Consider the following 17,012-nt stretch of genomic DNA (forward strand, 5'->3'; position numbering starts at 1 on the left):
AAAAAAAAAAAAAAAAAAAAAAAGAAAGAAAGAAAGGGGGGGAAAAATAAAACAGGGGAAAATATCCTTTTGAGGAAGGTGTAATCTTATGTAACAGTCTTAAGTTTTCTCCAAAGTTTGCAGCATTGTGTTTTCTAAGATGGTAGGTGGTTTTCCTTTACGTCACAGATGCTCTGTGTAGAAGACAGACCAATAAAGAGAAACCCAGAAAACTGAATAAAAAAAAAACTGAAGCGAGTTTGTTGAGGTTCTGAGGTACCTGCACCTTTTCTGCATTCATTAGTCGGCGCCTGAATGCTTGCTGAGATGTCCATTTTTTTTTTTAATACAGTAGAGCAATGTGCTGGTAAAAATGATCCGATCCAAAAAAATAATAATAATAACAATAATAATAATAAAAAGTCAAGATAAAATAGCAGCTGCATTCATGTGTTTGTTGGGTTTTTGTTTTGTTTTGTTTTTTTTTACTTTTGCTTTTTCTTTAAATCCACTGAGTCTGGAAAAAAAAAGCGAACCAGGACTTAGATACTAGACTCTTTGGGCGGCAAGTCCACATTTGTGACGGACGTCACGATGGAAACGAGGCAGTCCGAGGTAGTGCCGTTTAGTGATTTGCGGATCTGAGAAATACGCTCTTCGACACAGCCTGCTGAGAGTCGGGCCTCTGCATCGTGGTCCCAGCATTCTTCAATTGTCACACACAGCTGCGCCAAACCCTGCGGAGAAGTTGGGAGACACAAGCACACTTAGCAGACAGGTTCTCTTTGAAATGTTGTTGATACTGGAGCAAGGAGGCGCCTCCAAATAGGTGTGCCTGTGTTGCACGCCTGCAAAGCACGGAAGGGAGAAGTCCAGTAGGGTTTCCCCCACTTCTCTTGCACATGGCGCCTTGACCTGGGGTGTGACGGTGAGAAAAATGAGAAAAGGGCACCGGGCCCTGGCATGCCTATCATGCTGCCATGTTCAGAGTCATGGTGCAGTGTATCAGCATAGGGGGGGACCCCTATGGGAGCTCCCCACTCTTCACTTGAATCCCCCTATGGAGGCACTCTCCTGCATCCAGTCTGCAAACACAGAAGAAAGAAATCCTGCAGGACTTCCCCCCTCCGTGCTTTGTAGGGAGATTCCCCTGAGCCCTATCACACATCCGCAAGTAAGAAGCCTCAAGTTGGAGCAGAGCACCCAGGGCCTTTTTTCCCCAGGACCAGGCCCCTGAAGCCCTGGGAGGCACAGGGGACAGACCCTGGAGGGTGGCAGCACTGGCAACATCTGTTAGAAATTCTTGTAGAAGCTCAGGTCTGCCATGGCATATTATGGCACAGCTGATTATGCTCCAAAGAGGACATCTGTTTTCAACCTAGGTTTCAAGGCTTTGAGGCAGAAAAGTCAAGTACTGTGATATTGAGGATAAAATCATACGATTCAGTAGTACTGCTACCAACACCATAACTTTATCATATTCCTAATGAAATGCATCTTCATTTGTGTATTCATCCTACAGAGCTACTGTGCTAAACACCCCACCACCAGTACTGCTAACCTCCAATTATTTGAACCCAAGTTACCTAGAATTCTGAATAAGCAAGATTTAGCCACATATTCCAACAACTAATGTCCCCAATTTTTGGAAAATTACATACCACTGAATCTGCCTAAGACTGGCACAGCTAGTCTTCTGATGATGGAATAAGAAGGCAGGCAGCCTTTCAAATATTTGAAGACTGCTATCACAATGTCCTTTTCCACTATAGCTTCATTTTCTCCAAACTAAACACAGATACTTCCTTCTGTCTTTCCTCATACAGCTTGCTTTCCACCCTCATCATTTGTTGTTCACCTTAGGACCCTTCTCAGTTTATCGTCATCCTTCTTACAATAAATGCCCAAGGCTCAACATATTCTCCAACTGAGACTTCACCATCATGAAAACGGTTGGTCCCATCAACTCTTCTGTCATGCACGCAAACGTTCTGGTAATGCAACCCAAAATGGCACGTGCGGTTTTTACAACAACGTCACAGAGTTGACTCATGTTGAATGTGTAACCTACCATAAGCCCCAGATCCTCCTCAGCAGCGCTACAGCCTGACTACTCCCCTCCTCTCCTCTATTCTTATTTGTACACCTGCTTTCTTCCTTATGGTAAGCCACCATAGCAACGAGCTATGTCGTGTAGCTCATTGCTACAGTGACGTAGTGTTGGCAGGCATGAACTGTGACACCGACACTACTGCACAGTAGCTCATTGCTACTACACAGTAGCATGGGAAAAAACCCATGTGGCTTAACCAAGTACTAAATGACTGCACAGTAAGAACTGCAGAGTCTGGCACGCATGTAGATGTGCCCTATGTGTAGCATCTTACATTGATCCTTGCTGAATTTCATTTTGCTCTGTTCGGCCCAGTTCTCCAATTTACCAAGGCCCCTTTGAATTGTAATCCTATCCTCCAAAGAGTTTGCAACCCCTCCCAGTTTTTATTGTCAGCAAATTTCATCAGTACACTCTCATTTAGTTCAGATTTGGCTTTAAATACATAGCTTCTTACCAGAGCACGGATCTACTGCACTTCCTTTGTATCAACAATTAGTTATATCAGGGATAATAGCCTCGCCTTTGATAAACGCATGCTGCATCTTTATCCCATTCTCCCTTTGTTTCTATATCTAATTAATCTTTCCCTCAAAATTTGTTCTGAAGCCTTGTCTGCTATTCAGATCAGACTTACATGTCTATAGTAGACTGGATCAATTTCCCTCCTCGCTTAAAAATAGCTACTGCATTTACTATGCTCTTGCCATACTAAATGTGGTCTCAAACGAATGCAAGAGGCAAGGATGGCTATGGGTGATACTTTACTGGCCCAACTGCATAGCTGGGATACAGTTAGACAAGCTTATGAACGCAAAACATTCTGCATAGGGAAATCCTTGCCTCTTGCATAATTTCTGGACCATCATGGCTACGACATAACTCTAATGGTAGCAAAGAGTCACAAAATATTTGCTTGCGTTCCATTTCTAATGATGGCAACAGAAGGTGAAACAGCCAATCGCAATCAAACTAAAAGAGCAGCTAAACTGCCCAAGGGAAAGGACACTGCAAGTGTCCTTGTACCCAACCCTGTGCTGCTGGCTACAAAGGGAGACGGCCAAGGGAGTTGGGGCCTGATTTTTAGAAATGCTCAGGACTGGCGGGCGCTCTTTGGAAAATTAGTCCCATCAGAAGTTCATCTGCAGTTTAGTTTATGCCTCAAGACAACAGTGTTCTGCCAAACTGTGAAAGATAATTTCCCTATTTTAATTGGTTCTAATTTAACAGTTACTGCTCAACTGCCCTAATTCTAAGTACTAGGAAAAACATTTGAAACCATTAACAGCAAGGGACATACAGGGTGTTTCAGCCAGTGATCTTTGAAAACAGGGCGCATCTTCTTGTGAACTACCACTTCTTGCAGGTCCTCAAGGGATGGGTGCTGACCAATTTCTTCTTCAAAAGGCAGCATATATTCATCCACTGGACCTGAGGTGCATGGAGAGAACGGTATTAGTAAAGAGAAGGACTCCAGAAAGCCTCTTCACTTTGTGAGGTGCAATTCCACAGCAACAAGAACATACACCTGCAAAGCAAAGCATAAACAGTGAACATGCTTCATGTGTCCTTCTAGAGAGACATGATTTATGCTCCTCTACAGTAAGGTTGCTGTTACCTGCTTCAATCCCTGAATTTCATATCAAGGGTCTGTTACAAGTCCCAACTTTTCCACAACAGTCCAAATGTCCTTTTCCTACTAGAAATTAGAGAGGTTTTGTTTGTTTAAATGAATTAACCCTTATTCATCAAATCTTGAATTTATTCTTCTGGCAGCAAATATTTAAACTGCTAGACATTTTGCTTTGGGTACTAATTTCTATGGTCTAGTACCCATGAAATATTTTTCACTGGTTCTTTCATGACCTCACCTGTTTATAGGCTTAAGTCAATACAGCCGTCATTTAGCTGGCTGGTTTTGATTACTGCACCAGGTTGTTCTAAGCACTTTCCAATAAAAGCCATTGCTGGTTAAGGAATTCATACTTAGTATGTAGCTGCCACGCAGTTGTGCTGTTATCCTTGTTGGAAGGAGGACATCTTCACAGGAAGCCACATCTTGCAATGAACAGCAAGTTCTTGCAATTCTTTTTTCAGGGTTTTGATGGACCTTTACACTAATAACCCAAGCCAGAATGCAGGAATACGTTACAGCTAAATATGGCTAAGATTAACCCATAATGTTGAGCCATGTATTAGGGCCTCACAATTTGGAAGCTGCTTTGGAGCACAGCATCTGGAGAAACTTATCTGGGTCAAGTCCACTTTTAACATGTAGGCAACCACAACATGAAAAATACCTGTGTACCATTCCCGAGTTAACAGTGTAAAAGGACAGCTAAAGCATGCTACTGACTGTTCCTACCTGCAAGTGCAGGAGGAGAACGCTGCCAAGCATGGATCTAGAATGACCTGGACCACATGAAAATTGTTGAAAGATGCAACACAGGTTCCAGACTACACCTAGAACTTGGGTTTATTGAAACATCATTTGGTGTTGTGTCGTGCTTGCTTGTACTCCGACACATGACAGCCCATTTAAAATGATGGGGTTGCTTTAGGGTTCTCAGATAAGTCTCATTGTTTCTCAGCATCAAATGGTGACTTTCAAGCAGGTTTGTTCAAACTAACATAAAAACAAGAGTGGGGTGATTTTATCTGAACAAGAACTGCTGGACCTCAAGAACGCAGTGTTAAAATATTCTGAAGAACAGTTCAATTGTTTTGTTTTTCCTGCTCATGTGGTAGCATGACTGAAACAAGCCCAAACTTTCTGGTCAAAGTACAATCCAGCTCAACAGATATAAGAACAATGCTAATAAAAACGCAATAGGGTATTTTTGCTTGGTTGAGAACAGCTTCAATTAACAGTGTCCTGGATTTCAGCAAACACCCAAAACCCCAAACTGAGGGTCAAAATGTACCTGGAAATGCATGGGAAGCCAGTCCACAGATGAACTCACTAAATCTGAACAGACTTAGTGAGAAGAGCCTTTAAGGACAGGCCAATTAAGAGGGTCATTGCAGTAAGCCTGAAGGTGTTGCAAGATATATTGCTTATTGGGTATCAATTACTTCCATATAAAATATTCTTACTTGACAAGCTGCAATATTGGGGGCGTGGGGGGTCTCTCCAACTGCCAGCCTTGTACGTTCAACCTGGATTCGTGAGCTGAGCAGGGTTATTGCTGGTATGTATACCTCCAGCAGTTACAGGTCCTGCTACCCCACATTATGCATGTGCATCCCACTGTCTTTAACTGGCAGTCCAAAGCTTTGTTGCTGCAGGGTGAATCATTACAATTCAGGTCAACTTCCCATTGCTGTAGAGGTTCTGCCATCCACAAGACTAAACACATTTGGCACAGCAGACATGACACTGGCTTTATGCAACCAGTGTGCTGAGCAAGAAAGCTCTGTCTATACAAAGACCCTTCAGAAGCGGAACTGCTCTTTGTGTTCAATGCAGCTCCCACTCAAGTCAAAGGAAGCCTTCCTGTTGACTTCAATGAGTGTTGTACAAGGTCTCTTTTAATGGCCTCTTTCACCTCCATGGTACCACTCTCCTCCTGCTGCTCTTCCCATGTCCTGGTATAGACAATAAGCTCTATTTAAAGTATATGATCAAACACCCCAGTTACAATGGGGTTTCTAAATGCTACTGTAATGCAAACCAGCAATAATATTGAGTAATAAGCACCTTAAGGACTGGACTGTCCATTGCCTGATTCAATCCCAAAAGTTCAGAATTTCAAGTCAGACTTGAAGCCGACAGAAACAAAATGATGCTTCTGCATCTACCTGAGTTCTGACAACATCAGGCAACCTCCTAAACACAGCAACCCTGTCATTCAAGACCAACTGTACTAACAGCACATGGTGCACCTTCGGCAGCATGTGGGATAGATACCACAGTTTCAAGCACTATTTTGTTGAGGGAACGTTAAGGAAAAGCCCAGGGATGCCAGGGCAGCAAACTCTAGTGGCTAACCACCAGAGAATCAAGGCTTCAGAAAGGAGCTACCGAAGGCAGCAACAGGGGCAATGCAATCAACCTTGGCCAGTTTTGAGATGAAACCTCATATTTTTATGCACAGGATTAAAGGCCTTAGTTTCTGTGATAGCAGGGGGCAGTCCTTAGTTCCTAAAGGCTTTGATTTTACTTTTTTTTTTTTTTTTTTTAATTGAAGTGTTTAGGGTTTCGTTCTTGCAATTTGGACAGCATCATCATAAAGTCTACAGGGGCTAGGACAGCTATGTCAGCCCCAGCACGTCTTTCTTCTGAGACCTAAGCAAGCTCTGAACTTAAGTGAAAGCAAGTAGGTTCTGACAAAACATGAGACTCCCTTTCACTGGCAGCAGATGCATGCTGCACGGAGCATACTGAACGCTCTGAAAGAAGCCCCACTGTCAACTGAGGAACTGTTCTCTCCTTCCTCCACCCCCATAGCGGGCTCCCAACCATTTTGCAATAATTGGTATATTAGTAACATACTTGGACACTTAAACACTGCAAAATCCAGGGGGAATAACGGTCTGTTTTCAAAAACAGATTCGCTGCTTAATAAGAACATGCCATCACTCCAAATACATTATTTTTGCCTTGAAATCTGCTTCTCTTTCCCATTCTATGCCATCTTTCTATGCATATAAAATGTCACTTAACGGACCTGATAAAAACTATTTAAGAATGCAGTGGAATAGAAACTTAGATATCCAGAACCCAGGTAGAAATCAGCAATTTACAATATTCAAGCATCGGCAACTGATCTTAGGCTTAGTTTTATACAACAGAAGATCATCTTTTGTCTGCACTGGGCTCCCTCTAAACTTAAAAACTTAAATATGGGGTCGATAGATTCACATTGGAAATGTGATGCATTGTAGGCAATGCTTTGTCACATGTTTTGGCCATGTCTTACTATTAGCTCTTTTTGGAAAGAAATTGTAATGAGAGTTACTGTGGTTTGGAACACAGCATTGATACCTTTGGCAAATATGCATATTCTTGGGTCTGTCCCCAAGGAATTCAAACTGAACCCTTCCTTCTGAGTTAGCGTTCTTGCAGTAGGCCTTGATAGTAACATGCAGGCTTATAAATGCTGCCCTGGAAAAGTAGGACATCTTCAAAAGTTAAAATCAGGTACAACAAGATGGCACAGCTGGCACCTATGGAGAGAGTCATGTTTAACAAGTTTAACTGCTTTGAAAAATTTAGTACAATTTGGAAAAAAAATTCTTGGAGTGTTTTGATAGCTAGAGTGTTGCTCATTGCACACTTCTTTTCCATCCCACTCTTTTCCTCCTTTCTTTCTTCCTTTTACTGCTGAATGCTCATCATTGACATGTACAGTTGTTATAAGTTTTTTCTCATGTTTGTATTGTATTAAAAAAGAAATCCATGAAAAAGAGCATGTCATTAACTCCACAAAGCCATCACTATTCTCCGGACGAAATGGCTCTACTGTAGCAGAGTTATCCACAGAGATAAGGGGAACTTTACACTTACCATCGACTGCTTTGCACCTGGAGACTAGCTCCCACAATACTAGTCCCATTGCATACATGTCTATTCTCAGGAAGGCATCTCGCTGGAAGTTGATTGCCCCCTCTAGCACCTCAGGAGCCATGTACCTCCTTGTTCCCACCTATGCAGAGAGAGAAAACAGAATCAAGTGAAATTTTGTCTTGGCCAAATCAAGAGATAGGTGGGTTTGTATGAACTGCAGCGGCTCTGCCAACTACAAGGCTAGTTCTGCTAAGTTGGCTTCAAACAAAAGCTCTTTTTGGCGCTATTCCTCATGGAAATGAGAAATAGCGCTCATGCAAAACAGTTGTAAAGCACAGACCCCTTACTGCATGTGCATGCATATGATACTCATTTAGATCATTATTATTCACTGAACTAAATGCAATGAGCTAAGACAACCATGGCTGAAATTGTTTCTCCAGCCATCCTAGCACATACCCGCACATAAAGTCATTTCTGGAGAGACTTGAAACATCCTAAGCTCTAGTTAGGCCCTGTTATTTGATTGCATCTGATGGCTCAAGTTTACAAAAGAATGGAAGACTGGTGAATTAGAAATGGTTTAACACTCTTAACCGTGTTCTGAAGAGAGGCAATCTATAACCCTGGGAAGGCAGCTCCAGCCGTACATAAAAGAGCTGCAAACCCACATGGTGGGTGTGTGCAGTGGACCTCCCCCACCACCTCCAAAAGCAGTAGCACTGGTGGGAAAAGAAAGAGACTAGAGTAAATCAGAATATCACCCAATTCAGTGCTGGAATTCAGCCTTTCTTGGGAAGTCTGTGACAAACTACTCCTCTTAGCAATGCCCGACTGTGGGGCAAATACTAAATACAAGGTGCAGAAGGAGTAGCCTACAAATCCAGGGAAGGGTAACAAAAATGGTCAAAGCTGTGGCTGGATTTCCACTGGCACTGGTAACTGCCACGACTCCCTTCTGGGACAAAGACAAAGTAGTAGAGAGGATTTGTATAGCACATTCAAAAATATTAAGGGTATAAAAAGTAAAATTATTGGTTCCTTCTTTATACTCACTGGGTACATGAGAACCAGGGGTCATTCGTTGAAATTTAAAAGGCATCAAATTTATAACCAATAAAACTGTAGAAATTTTTTTTTATGCAGCATGCTTACAAGATTTATTGCTGCAAAAGGTCAGGCAGGCAGCTACAATGGCTGAATTTTAAAAAATAATTGAATAATTTTGCAACTATTAATATTTGATGCTAAAACAATAAAGATTGATCAAATCTCACATTGCATGGTATAAGCCGATTATCTCCTGGGGTCAAGATGGACTCCACCTCCTCACTATGCAGCACTGCACAACTGATGATGAATGCTACCGGAAAGGCAAACTAGCTGCTTTCCTCTGCAACAGCAGATTAAAAGCTACTAGTGGAGCCACATTACCTTAAAAACAGCAGGTAGAAAGCATCTCACAGTACAGGAAATTTAAGATCTTGTGCCACTATCAAGAATGCAAGACCTTTTGTTTCTTGCAACCAATAATTTAAATGGAATTAAATTTGAAACACCTGCATGTGGTAGTGATGACACAAATGTCAAACTGGGTCTAGACCTTGCTCCACATTTACCCCAACTTCTGCTCTTTGGTCAAATGCTTCCAATACAGCTCATTTAAAACCAGTGCCTAAAGAGAGATTTAGTGTCGATAACCTTGCAAATTAGTCAGGATCAAGCACTCCTGCAATCTCCTGTCCCCCAGTAACCATCCCCTTTCTCCTCCATTTATGAAAATGCTACCCACACACATCAGGAAATGTGCCCAGATGTGGGAAGCCCAACAACTCTTTAAAGAAAAGAAAATAATTACCTGCCCGTGGGTATCCCCTGGGGGTTTTCCAGGTTCAAACCGTACGGCCAGTCCAAAGTCAGCTAGAACTGCTGTTAAGTCATTCTTCAGCAACACATTTTTGCTCTTGAAGTCCCTGTAGACAGGCAGAAAGCGTGTGTGGGTGGGTTTCAGGTGGCACAAAGCCATCACTTTTAAATATACCAGGTTAAAACTGGATTGATTTAACTGCCTAGCACAAGACGAGCTCCCTTATCCACCACGGGCAAAATACACTCAAGACACGTTTTAGCTTGGGATCCAATTTGATCGATGAAAGAAATCAACAAGCTGAAGCCAAATTTACTGGCGTATTTAACATAACTCTTTCCCTTTCACCATACCTTTCCTTTTCACCACTTTTAGAGAATACTCCCATCTCCCAGAACCCAAACCACAGCCAGACGAACATGCGGTATTGGGAGCGGTATCACAACCCCTCCTGCAAACACCAAGCTGAAGAGTTTCATGCACTGCACAGGACGAGGCCCAGGTCACAGGTTCTGGGCCTTGTACTGAAAGCGAGTTCACCCTTCTTTAACAGGATGGGCAGCTATGTGTCTGCAGTAGTGCCACTTTGAGTCCTTGGTCCTCCAATCAAAGGCTTCCTTCTTTTCCCCCCTTCATTCACTCCCCCTCCCCTGCCATATAGAAGGCTTGGGTCTGGAGTACCCAACCTGTTCCTAAGTGGACAGCGGTCACACCGGGTTTATCACAGCTTAAGGAACCAGAAGGGGAGAGGAGCAGCAGAAGCAAAAAAACCAGGGAAGGAAGGATTATTTTAGAAAAGAATCAAAGGAGGATAAGGAAAACAAGGAGAGGGCAGGGGCTGAACTGAAGGGATCACAATAACAGAAACTGATACAGCCCCGCATACCACGTATACAGGCATATTCCCTCCTCCTCCTCTCTTCCCCATGCCCCTGCAAAGCACACAAGGACAGGTACCTTGCCCAAAGTGAGGGCTGTTAAAGCTCTGCAAAAATGTTATATTTCATACAAATATGAGAGGCAATAGCCAGTATTTCACACCAGTGGGAGCACTCCCTGGCCCCTAGTCCCTCTGAGAGGGGTTTGAAAAAAGGGGGAAGAGTGCAGGCAGGTGCAACAAAAGGCTGTATAATAAAGTGGCTCTGCAGTGATCACTCAAGACCACTCCTTTCTCCTTTGGTATATACTGGGCTTTAACACACAAGTGACTCAGCAAATCTGACTGCAGCTTTTCCTCAAAAGAGAACCTACAAATCCACTTTTCCTGAATTCCCAGTTGCTTGCATGTTATAAACAACCAATTCTTACTCCCAGCCCATGTACTCGCTGTATTCCTGATTCCTGGGAATATGTAGTCTGAGCTAGCTGGCTTTAAGTTGGCAAGCCCAGATACTGCCAGCAGCCCCATGCGACTTGGAACAGGCTGCTGAATCTGCCCTGGAAACTGGGTAAATACTCATCTAAATGGATAGGGTCAGCTTGGGCATATTTTGCAGTTTGTACTGAGCTCCCTGCTGCTGGAGCTACACTGCTGGGCATACCTGAAGTTAGCCAGTGCAAAGGTAGCTTGGGCATTCCTACCCCTGCTGCAGACACAGTGATACCCTTGCTTACGGACTTATTTTAAAATCAAGGTAAGGACAAAGCAGTGAAAGATTTTTGAATGAAATGCTACACAATCCGTAAGATACAGCTTCAAAGGGAATTTGGATTCTTGTCAACGATTAGTGGTCAAGACACCTAGGAAAGCCAATCTCTCCGGTCCGGGAGCTACAAAATTAAACAGAATAGATCACCAAGACAAAAATCTATTGAATCCTGTAGACAGGGTGAGCTGAGTTCAGTTGATATCAGCTAACTTCCAAAGAGGCCTGATTTAGTAGGCCTGGGCTACTGCCCTAACTAAGACATAACCCAAAACATTGCTCCACATAGTCCCTGGAATCACTCCAGTTCATGCAAGTACTTTCTGTGTTGTTATCTGAAAAGGGATGTTTGCGACTATAATTAAATTACAGACCTTGGACAGCAGATGGCAATGCCCTGTAAGCTCAGCCTTATAATTTCCCTATCATCAATTCATTCAGCGACCCTGCTCATTGCAGGGCCTACACAACATAACAAGGGCAGACAACTATCCTACACTAAAGTGACTTGTCAAAATGCTTTGGGAAGAGAGGAAGTGCTAGGACAAACACGGGAGCTGCCACACCTCCCGGTGTCACCTGGCAAGGGCCACATGTACAGCAAGGCTGGGTCACCCAACCTCCTACCTGGGGAAAGGAAACGCTCTGCCTTCCTACAGCAACGTGCAAAGCTGGATGCTAAATGGTTCAGGAGGGAAGTGGCTTATTCCACTGTACCAGCGTGAAGCTGGTGGAGCGGTCACAGCTCCTGAATACTGTGTGAATACACACAGTGGGGGTCTTGACCCAGTCTCTAGTGGGACTTCTGGAGCAGGACCCCAAAAGCCAGGCACCTTAAGCTCCTAGCATCAATACTCATCTCATCAGTAAGCTTAAGCAGACCCTCCCCCAGTAGGTCAAGGGCATGCAATAGAGGTAGCAAGTAATGCAGAGACTTTGCAGAAGGGTTTATAAAAACGCTCACTCTACTTCAGACAGCAAACAGGATATAAAGAGCAAGGTAAAACACATGCCTGCACCCCTGTTGCCCTTTCCTCACAGCTCTCGAATAATTGCACTGGATTCACCCCTCTACCCCTAGAGTATGCAACCCTCTCCTGGTTTCAGAAAGAAAAAAACATGCTGTGCTGAGCACACCTGGCCAATCCATGCCTCTCTGCCAGGTGACACCTGGTCAGCCTCAAACCTTCCTGCTGGGCAATCAGGTGCCTGGTGGACTGGTTCTTCTGGACTCATTGACTTCAGGAGCCTCCGCCAGAGTTTCTGCATGCTCTGCTGCTAGCCTAGGGTCACCAGCCTCAGGATACCAGTTCAAGATGGAGATATGATGAGAAGAGGTGGCACGGACCAGCCCCATGATGAAAATGAGGTTTGGAATTGGACACAGACATGGGAAGAGCTCCTGATGCCAAACATGAATGCCCAAGTTGTACACATATCCCTAAATTACCAGTGCTGCGAGGAGTTGCCATCATAGCACGCACCGCTCAAATGGAAAGAGTGCTTCAGTCCAGCACTTTCTTAGTTCCCTTTCCTTCTTGCTGAACCACAACCTTATTCAGCAGGAAATATAGTTTGTCAGATATGCACTAAACCATGATACACATACTCTACCTTGTTAAAGCAAAAATAATTATCTGCTTTTACAACCATTTGCATGTCTACATACATTAGGCCCAAAGGAGCGTATCACATTCTCCTTGTGCACATACAGGGAAGCCAAACTATCAAGCTGTGAAGAACATCAATGATCAATAACCCGAACCACTCCCACACCAGCTATCAGCTGTCTCCCATTTAAATTTGAACTGTCCATTTGATCATTAGCAGGCAATAATATGAGAGGGAAAGGAAAAAAACTGTCTTACACAATGCTGTTCACATCCACATACATCCCAGAAACCACTGGCAATCAAGAAATGATAAAGATTTTAAAACTTGATTTTACTGCCTGCTCCTATCAAATTAAATGCAAGTTTAAAATAAATCAGCACCAGACAATTGTGATCCAAGAGCTCAAACAGCCACAATAAAACAGCAGTCAGCTCATAAATGCCTGTAAACTTGCCTTCTCCTTTCCCTACCGAGTCCCATTGCTGCTTCCCACTCTTATGTGATACCCCACTACACTCAATGCTGAAGTACTAACCCAAAAAACCTAAACACTGCCCCCAAGGGCTCAGATCAGTGGCATTTCTAAGAACACAGCTCAGCTGTGCAGTATTTGTATTCGATGCTATGGTACTATTTACACAAATGCCATTCAGCTGACAGCTAACTTAGAGGCTGGTCCCATGATGTAGCAGCATTCCCACAAATACAAAAATAGCGCATGCTTAATGACAGAAACACCTCTGTTCAGGGAACTTGGGGAAGGTGTGGAGAGATGAACACTTAGGGCACTTCAAAATTATAGCACTTTACAGGTGATAAAATGGACAGATGAGTTACAGTGCAAGTGAAAGCTGCAACTTTAAACCTGTTAGGTTTAGAAACTATGCTAGAAACTATGAAAGTAAAGTAAAGTACAGTGGTTTGGCTCCACTATACTAGTGCAAAAGTAGACAGCCCAGTTCATTTATTGGTTCAAGATGCAAGATTCAAAGCAGTAAGCCTCACTCCTCCCCTTTCAAAATGGTTTAGCAAAGTATCTGGCCACAACTAAAAATTATGCAGTTTAGAACAGTACCTAGTGGACTTTTGCAAAACAGTGGCTGAACCCTGAAGGGGCATCACTTTAAAACTACCTGACAGTCAGTAAAAAGTCAGCAAACAGCCCGATGGCACAGGGCTGTTCTGTGGGTTCCACGCCCCTGCACTGCCACTGGGCTGTCCCACAACCGAACAGCCATTAACTCAACTGGACACACAATACTTATTTTCTTGTTCCCTTTCTCCACCAAGTCTAAATTGTTAGGTGACCTCAGTGATCTGCAGTCCAAATATGGTCTGTGCTCAAAGACTGTGCCCAAAGTTTAACGTCATTCACAATGGACTCCCACTGAGCGGCCGAATGTCCTAGAAGGGGTAACCAAGAGAGAGTGATGCTCCAATTTATTCGGGGCATAATACAAACAAAACTATCCATACCAATATGTCAGGTTTCCAGGTTGTAGCCATATTGGTCTAGAGGACAAAAGCAACCTGGACTCGTGGTAGAGGTGGTATGTTTTATTAGACCAAGTCTTTAAAGAATTTTTTTTGCAAAAATCTACCTGGTATAATAAAAGATATCACCTCTACCACAGGTCCTGATTGCTTCCATACCAATGTATCACTTTAAAGAAAGTACAAGAGTAAGACAGAGGGTAGCAGACTAGGAAACGCCAGTACTTTGCATTTAAGACAGAGCAGGTTTGCACCTTAAAGACTAACTAAATTGATTTTGCATTTAAGTCACCAATTTATACACCAATGCTGTTAAATTTCCGCTAGGGGGCACTTTAGCACTGACAAGCCATCATCATGACAAACGCAACCTTAATCCCCCTTTGTGCCAGGGCCACTGGTGGGCTGGAGTTAAGGAGTTGGCTGAAGCCTCTTCCAGCAGTGGCTCACGCAAACCTAACTGAAAATTCACGCGTCTTAACAGAGCACCATCCTGTGTTAATCAAAAATATCCCTGAACTTTAATACACACTCAGTCACTGATTTTATTTTTAAAAGAGGAGAATCCACCTTCTCCCTGAAATCCTGTTTGGCAAATATCTGGTAAATTCACACACTTGGGCTGAGGATTTTCCACGTTTTATCATTTACAAGATGCATTGTGACACTAATTACCACGGTCCACAGCTTCAGGACCTTTGTGTGGATGTCCCCTGTCCCCACCCCTAGGAATTTCGCACATAAATCACTGCATTTATTCCACATGGGCAAGTGTCAGGGATGCTGATCCCCCCTCACCTCCCCGCAACCACCCCCCAGCAGTGCAAATGCAGCTGCGAGCTCTTTCAGAAGTTCCCTGAATTCTACCGGGGGGTTTTCTTGGAGGACCTTCACTGAACATAAAACACTTTCTGTGACAGACACTTAAGCTGTTCACATGTAAAAACACCCCCACTGAGTCTGGTACAGGCTGCTGCAGCAGGACTGCATTTTTTCACTCAAGCCCATGTCAAGTGCAGTGGGCTGGCGGTGCATGTCCAAGGACTACCCCGCATCCTGCCCAGCTTAAAATTCACGCTGAAATTCTCCTCTCTTCTTCCATACCTATAGGAAGAGAATCAATAGCCTCCACAGCTTTACTTTAGAAACAATGCGCAACCACCAAGACATGCAAGAAAGATAATGCAATTACCCCTGTGCTGATGTTGACAATAGGCCTCACCCTCCTGCACTCATGCCCCTACCACCTATACCAGGAGGTTTCATCGATTCTACAGGCATTAGGGCTGGAAGGGACCTCGGAAGATCATCGAGTCCAGGCCCCTGCCCCAGGGGAAGTCAGCAGGGGTCACAGGATCCCAGCAAGATAAAAAGTCCTTGGAAAGTTCAAACTCACTTCCTGCCCTGGGCTAGATTTGGACTGCAGGGATGCTTGCAGGCCAAATCCAGTCCAGCGCATGGGGTGACTCCAGTGGCAACAGCAGCAGCAGTTCCAGGTTCAGCTCCCACCATGTATTGCATGCCCCATACTGGAGCTGGAATTGCTGCTGCCAACACAATTCAAGCCAGGGTTGCAGCTCCAGCGCAGAACGCACAGCAGTAGCAGTGGCTCCAGCGTGGAGCACAGATCACGCAGCTCCAGCTTCAGCTCTGGTATGGGACATGTGGTGGCAGCACAGAGCATGCAGGGCCAGCTCCAGCTCAGGCATGGGCACACGGTGGCACTGGCACAGAGCACAAAGCACACAGGTTGAGACCAGGGGCCGAGGAGCTGGAGCTGGGGCTGCGGTGGTAGTGACAGGCAAAGTAACTAGAGGGCAACCGGGGCTGCGTCAGCCTTTGCTTGCCCTCCTGCCACCAACTGTGATGTTCACCTGGGCCCAAGGGCCTCAGATTCTGCCACTGGCCACTGACCCCTGGTCATCCCCTCCCTGCCCCACTGCCAACTTCTGGTGGCCGTCTAGTAGCCTGGTGGGCAGGACACAGCAGCTCCACAAGCCCACAGGCTCTATGTTTGACATCCCTTACCTATGCCATGCTTAAAACTGGCAGCTCTTTGGCACAGGCTCACTTGCAAGTTTAGCAAAGCTCCTGACAGACTTTGAGTGCTTTAAAAGCAACCATAGATAAGAAGAGTAACCATTTTTGTTTTTGCCGGGCCTTTCCTTCCTCCCATAATGGCTTCAGTGGACTGGGTGCTACCTGTCCAGCTACCCCTTTCCTATCACTTCAGCAAGGCAATCCCAGCATTTGGCAGCCTTTCGGGATAAATGTCACCACAAAAAACAAGACCCGCTCTATTTAACAAAACAGCCTCAAGGAAGTTATAGACCTATGAACTAAGCAATAAGCACCTAAAACAGAACCAAAGACCCTTTAATGGCACCAGAAAGATTAGCTGAAGAACAACGTGAAAAGAGGCAGTACCTGTGTGCGATGGCGGGTTTGTGTCCTTCCCCTTTACACCAAGGGACATCTTCATGTAGGTATGACAGTCCACGGGCCATTGTTTCTGCAACATGGCAGAGTTCATTCCAGCTGATAATATTCCCCTTCAGGTAATCTGTCAAAGAGCCCTGAGAAATAGGACATCATACAGTCTTAGAACTTAATTACAGATCCTGAAAAGTGACAGATGTGCCAACTCATCAGTTTAGAGAGAGGTTTTAATGAGAGCTTGAGAAATCTGAACCTTGATTTGACGGAGAAGCCCACTTGCAAATATATATATATTTAAGCTCTATGTAAAAAAAAAAAAAAAAAAGGGGGGGGGTTCTAATTCCCCAACAG

General features: G+C 44.2%; 1 protein-coding gene across 1 annotated transcript in view; it reads right to left on the reverse strand.

Annotated features, from left to right (window-relative positions):
* Nucleotides 1-17,012, reverse strand: part of ACVR2B (activin A receptor type 2B) — a 146,909-nt gene continuing 129,897 nt past the window's right edge. Inside the window, exons 7-11 of the mRNA XM_019508102.1 lie at nucleotides 16,650-16,798; nucleotides 9,460-9,574; nucleotides 7,602-7,740; nucleotides 3,393-3,523; nucleotides 1-716 (exon numbers count right to left, since the gene is read on the reverse strand). Of these exons, the coding sequence (XP_019363647.1) occupies nucleotides 522-716; nucleotides 3,393-3,523; nucleotides 7,602-7,740; nucleotides 9,460-9,574; nucleotides 16,650-16,798 (729 nt within the window). The 3' untranslated portion in view covers nucleotides 1-521. The remainder of the gene's footprint in view (nucleotides 717-3,392; nucleotides 3,524-7,601; nucleotides 7,741-9,459; nucleotides 9,575-16,649; nucleotides 16,799-17,012) is intronic.

Source organism: Gavialis gangeticus, unplaced genomic scaffold, assembly GCF_001723915.1.
Source record: "Gavialis gangeticus isolate Ggan-Ray unplaced genomic scaffold, GavGan_comp1, whole genome shotgun sequence".
Taxonomy (NCBI): domain Eukaryota; kingdom Metazoa; phylum Chordata; order Crocodylia; family Gavialidae; genus Gavialis; species Gavialis gangeticus.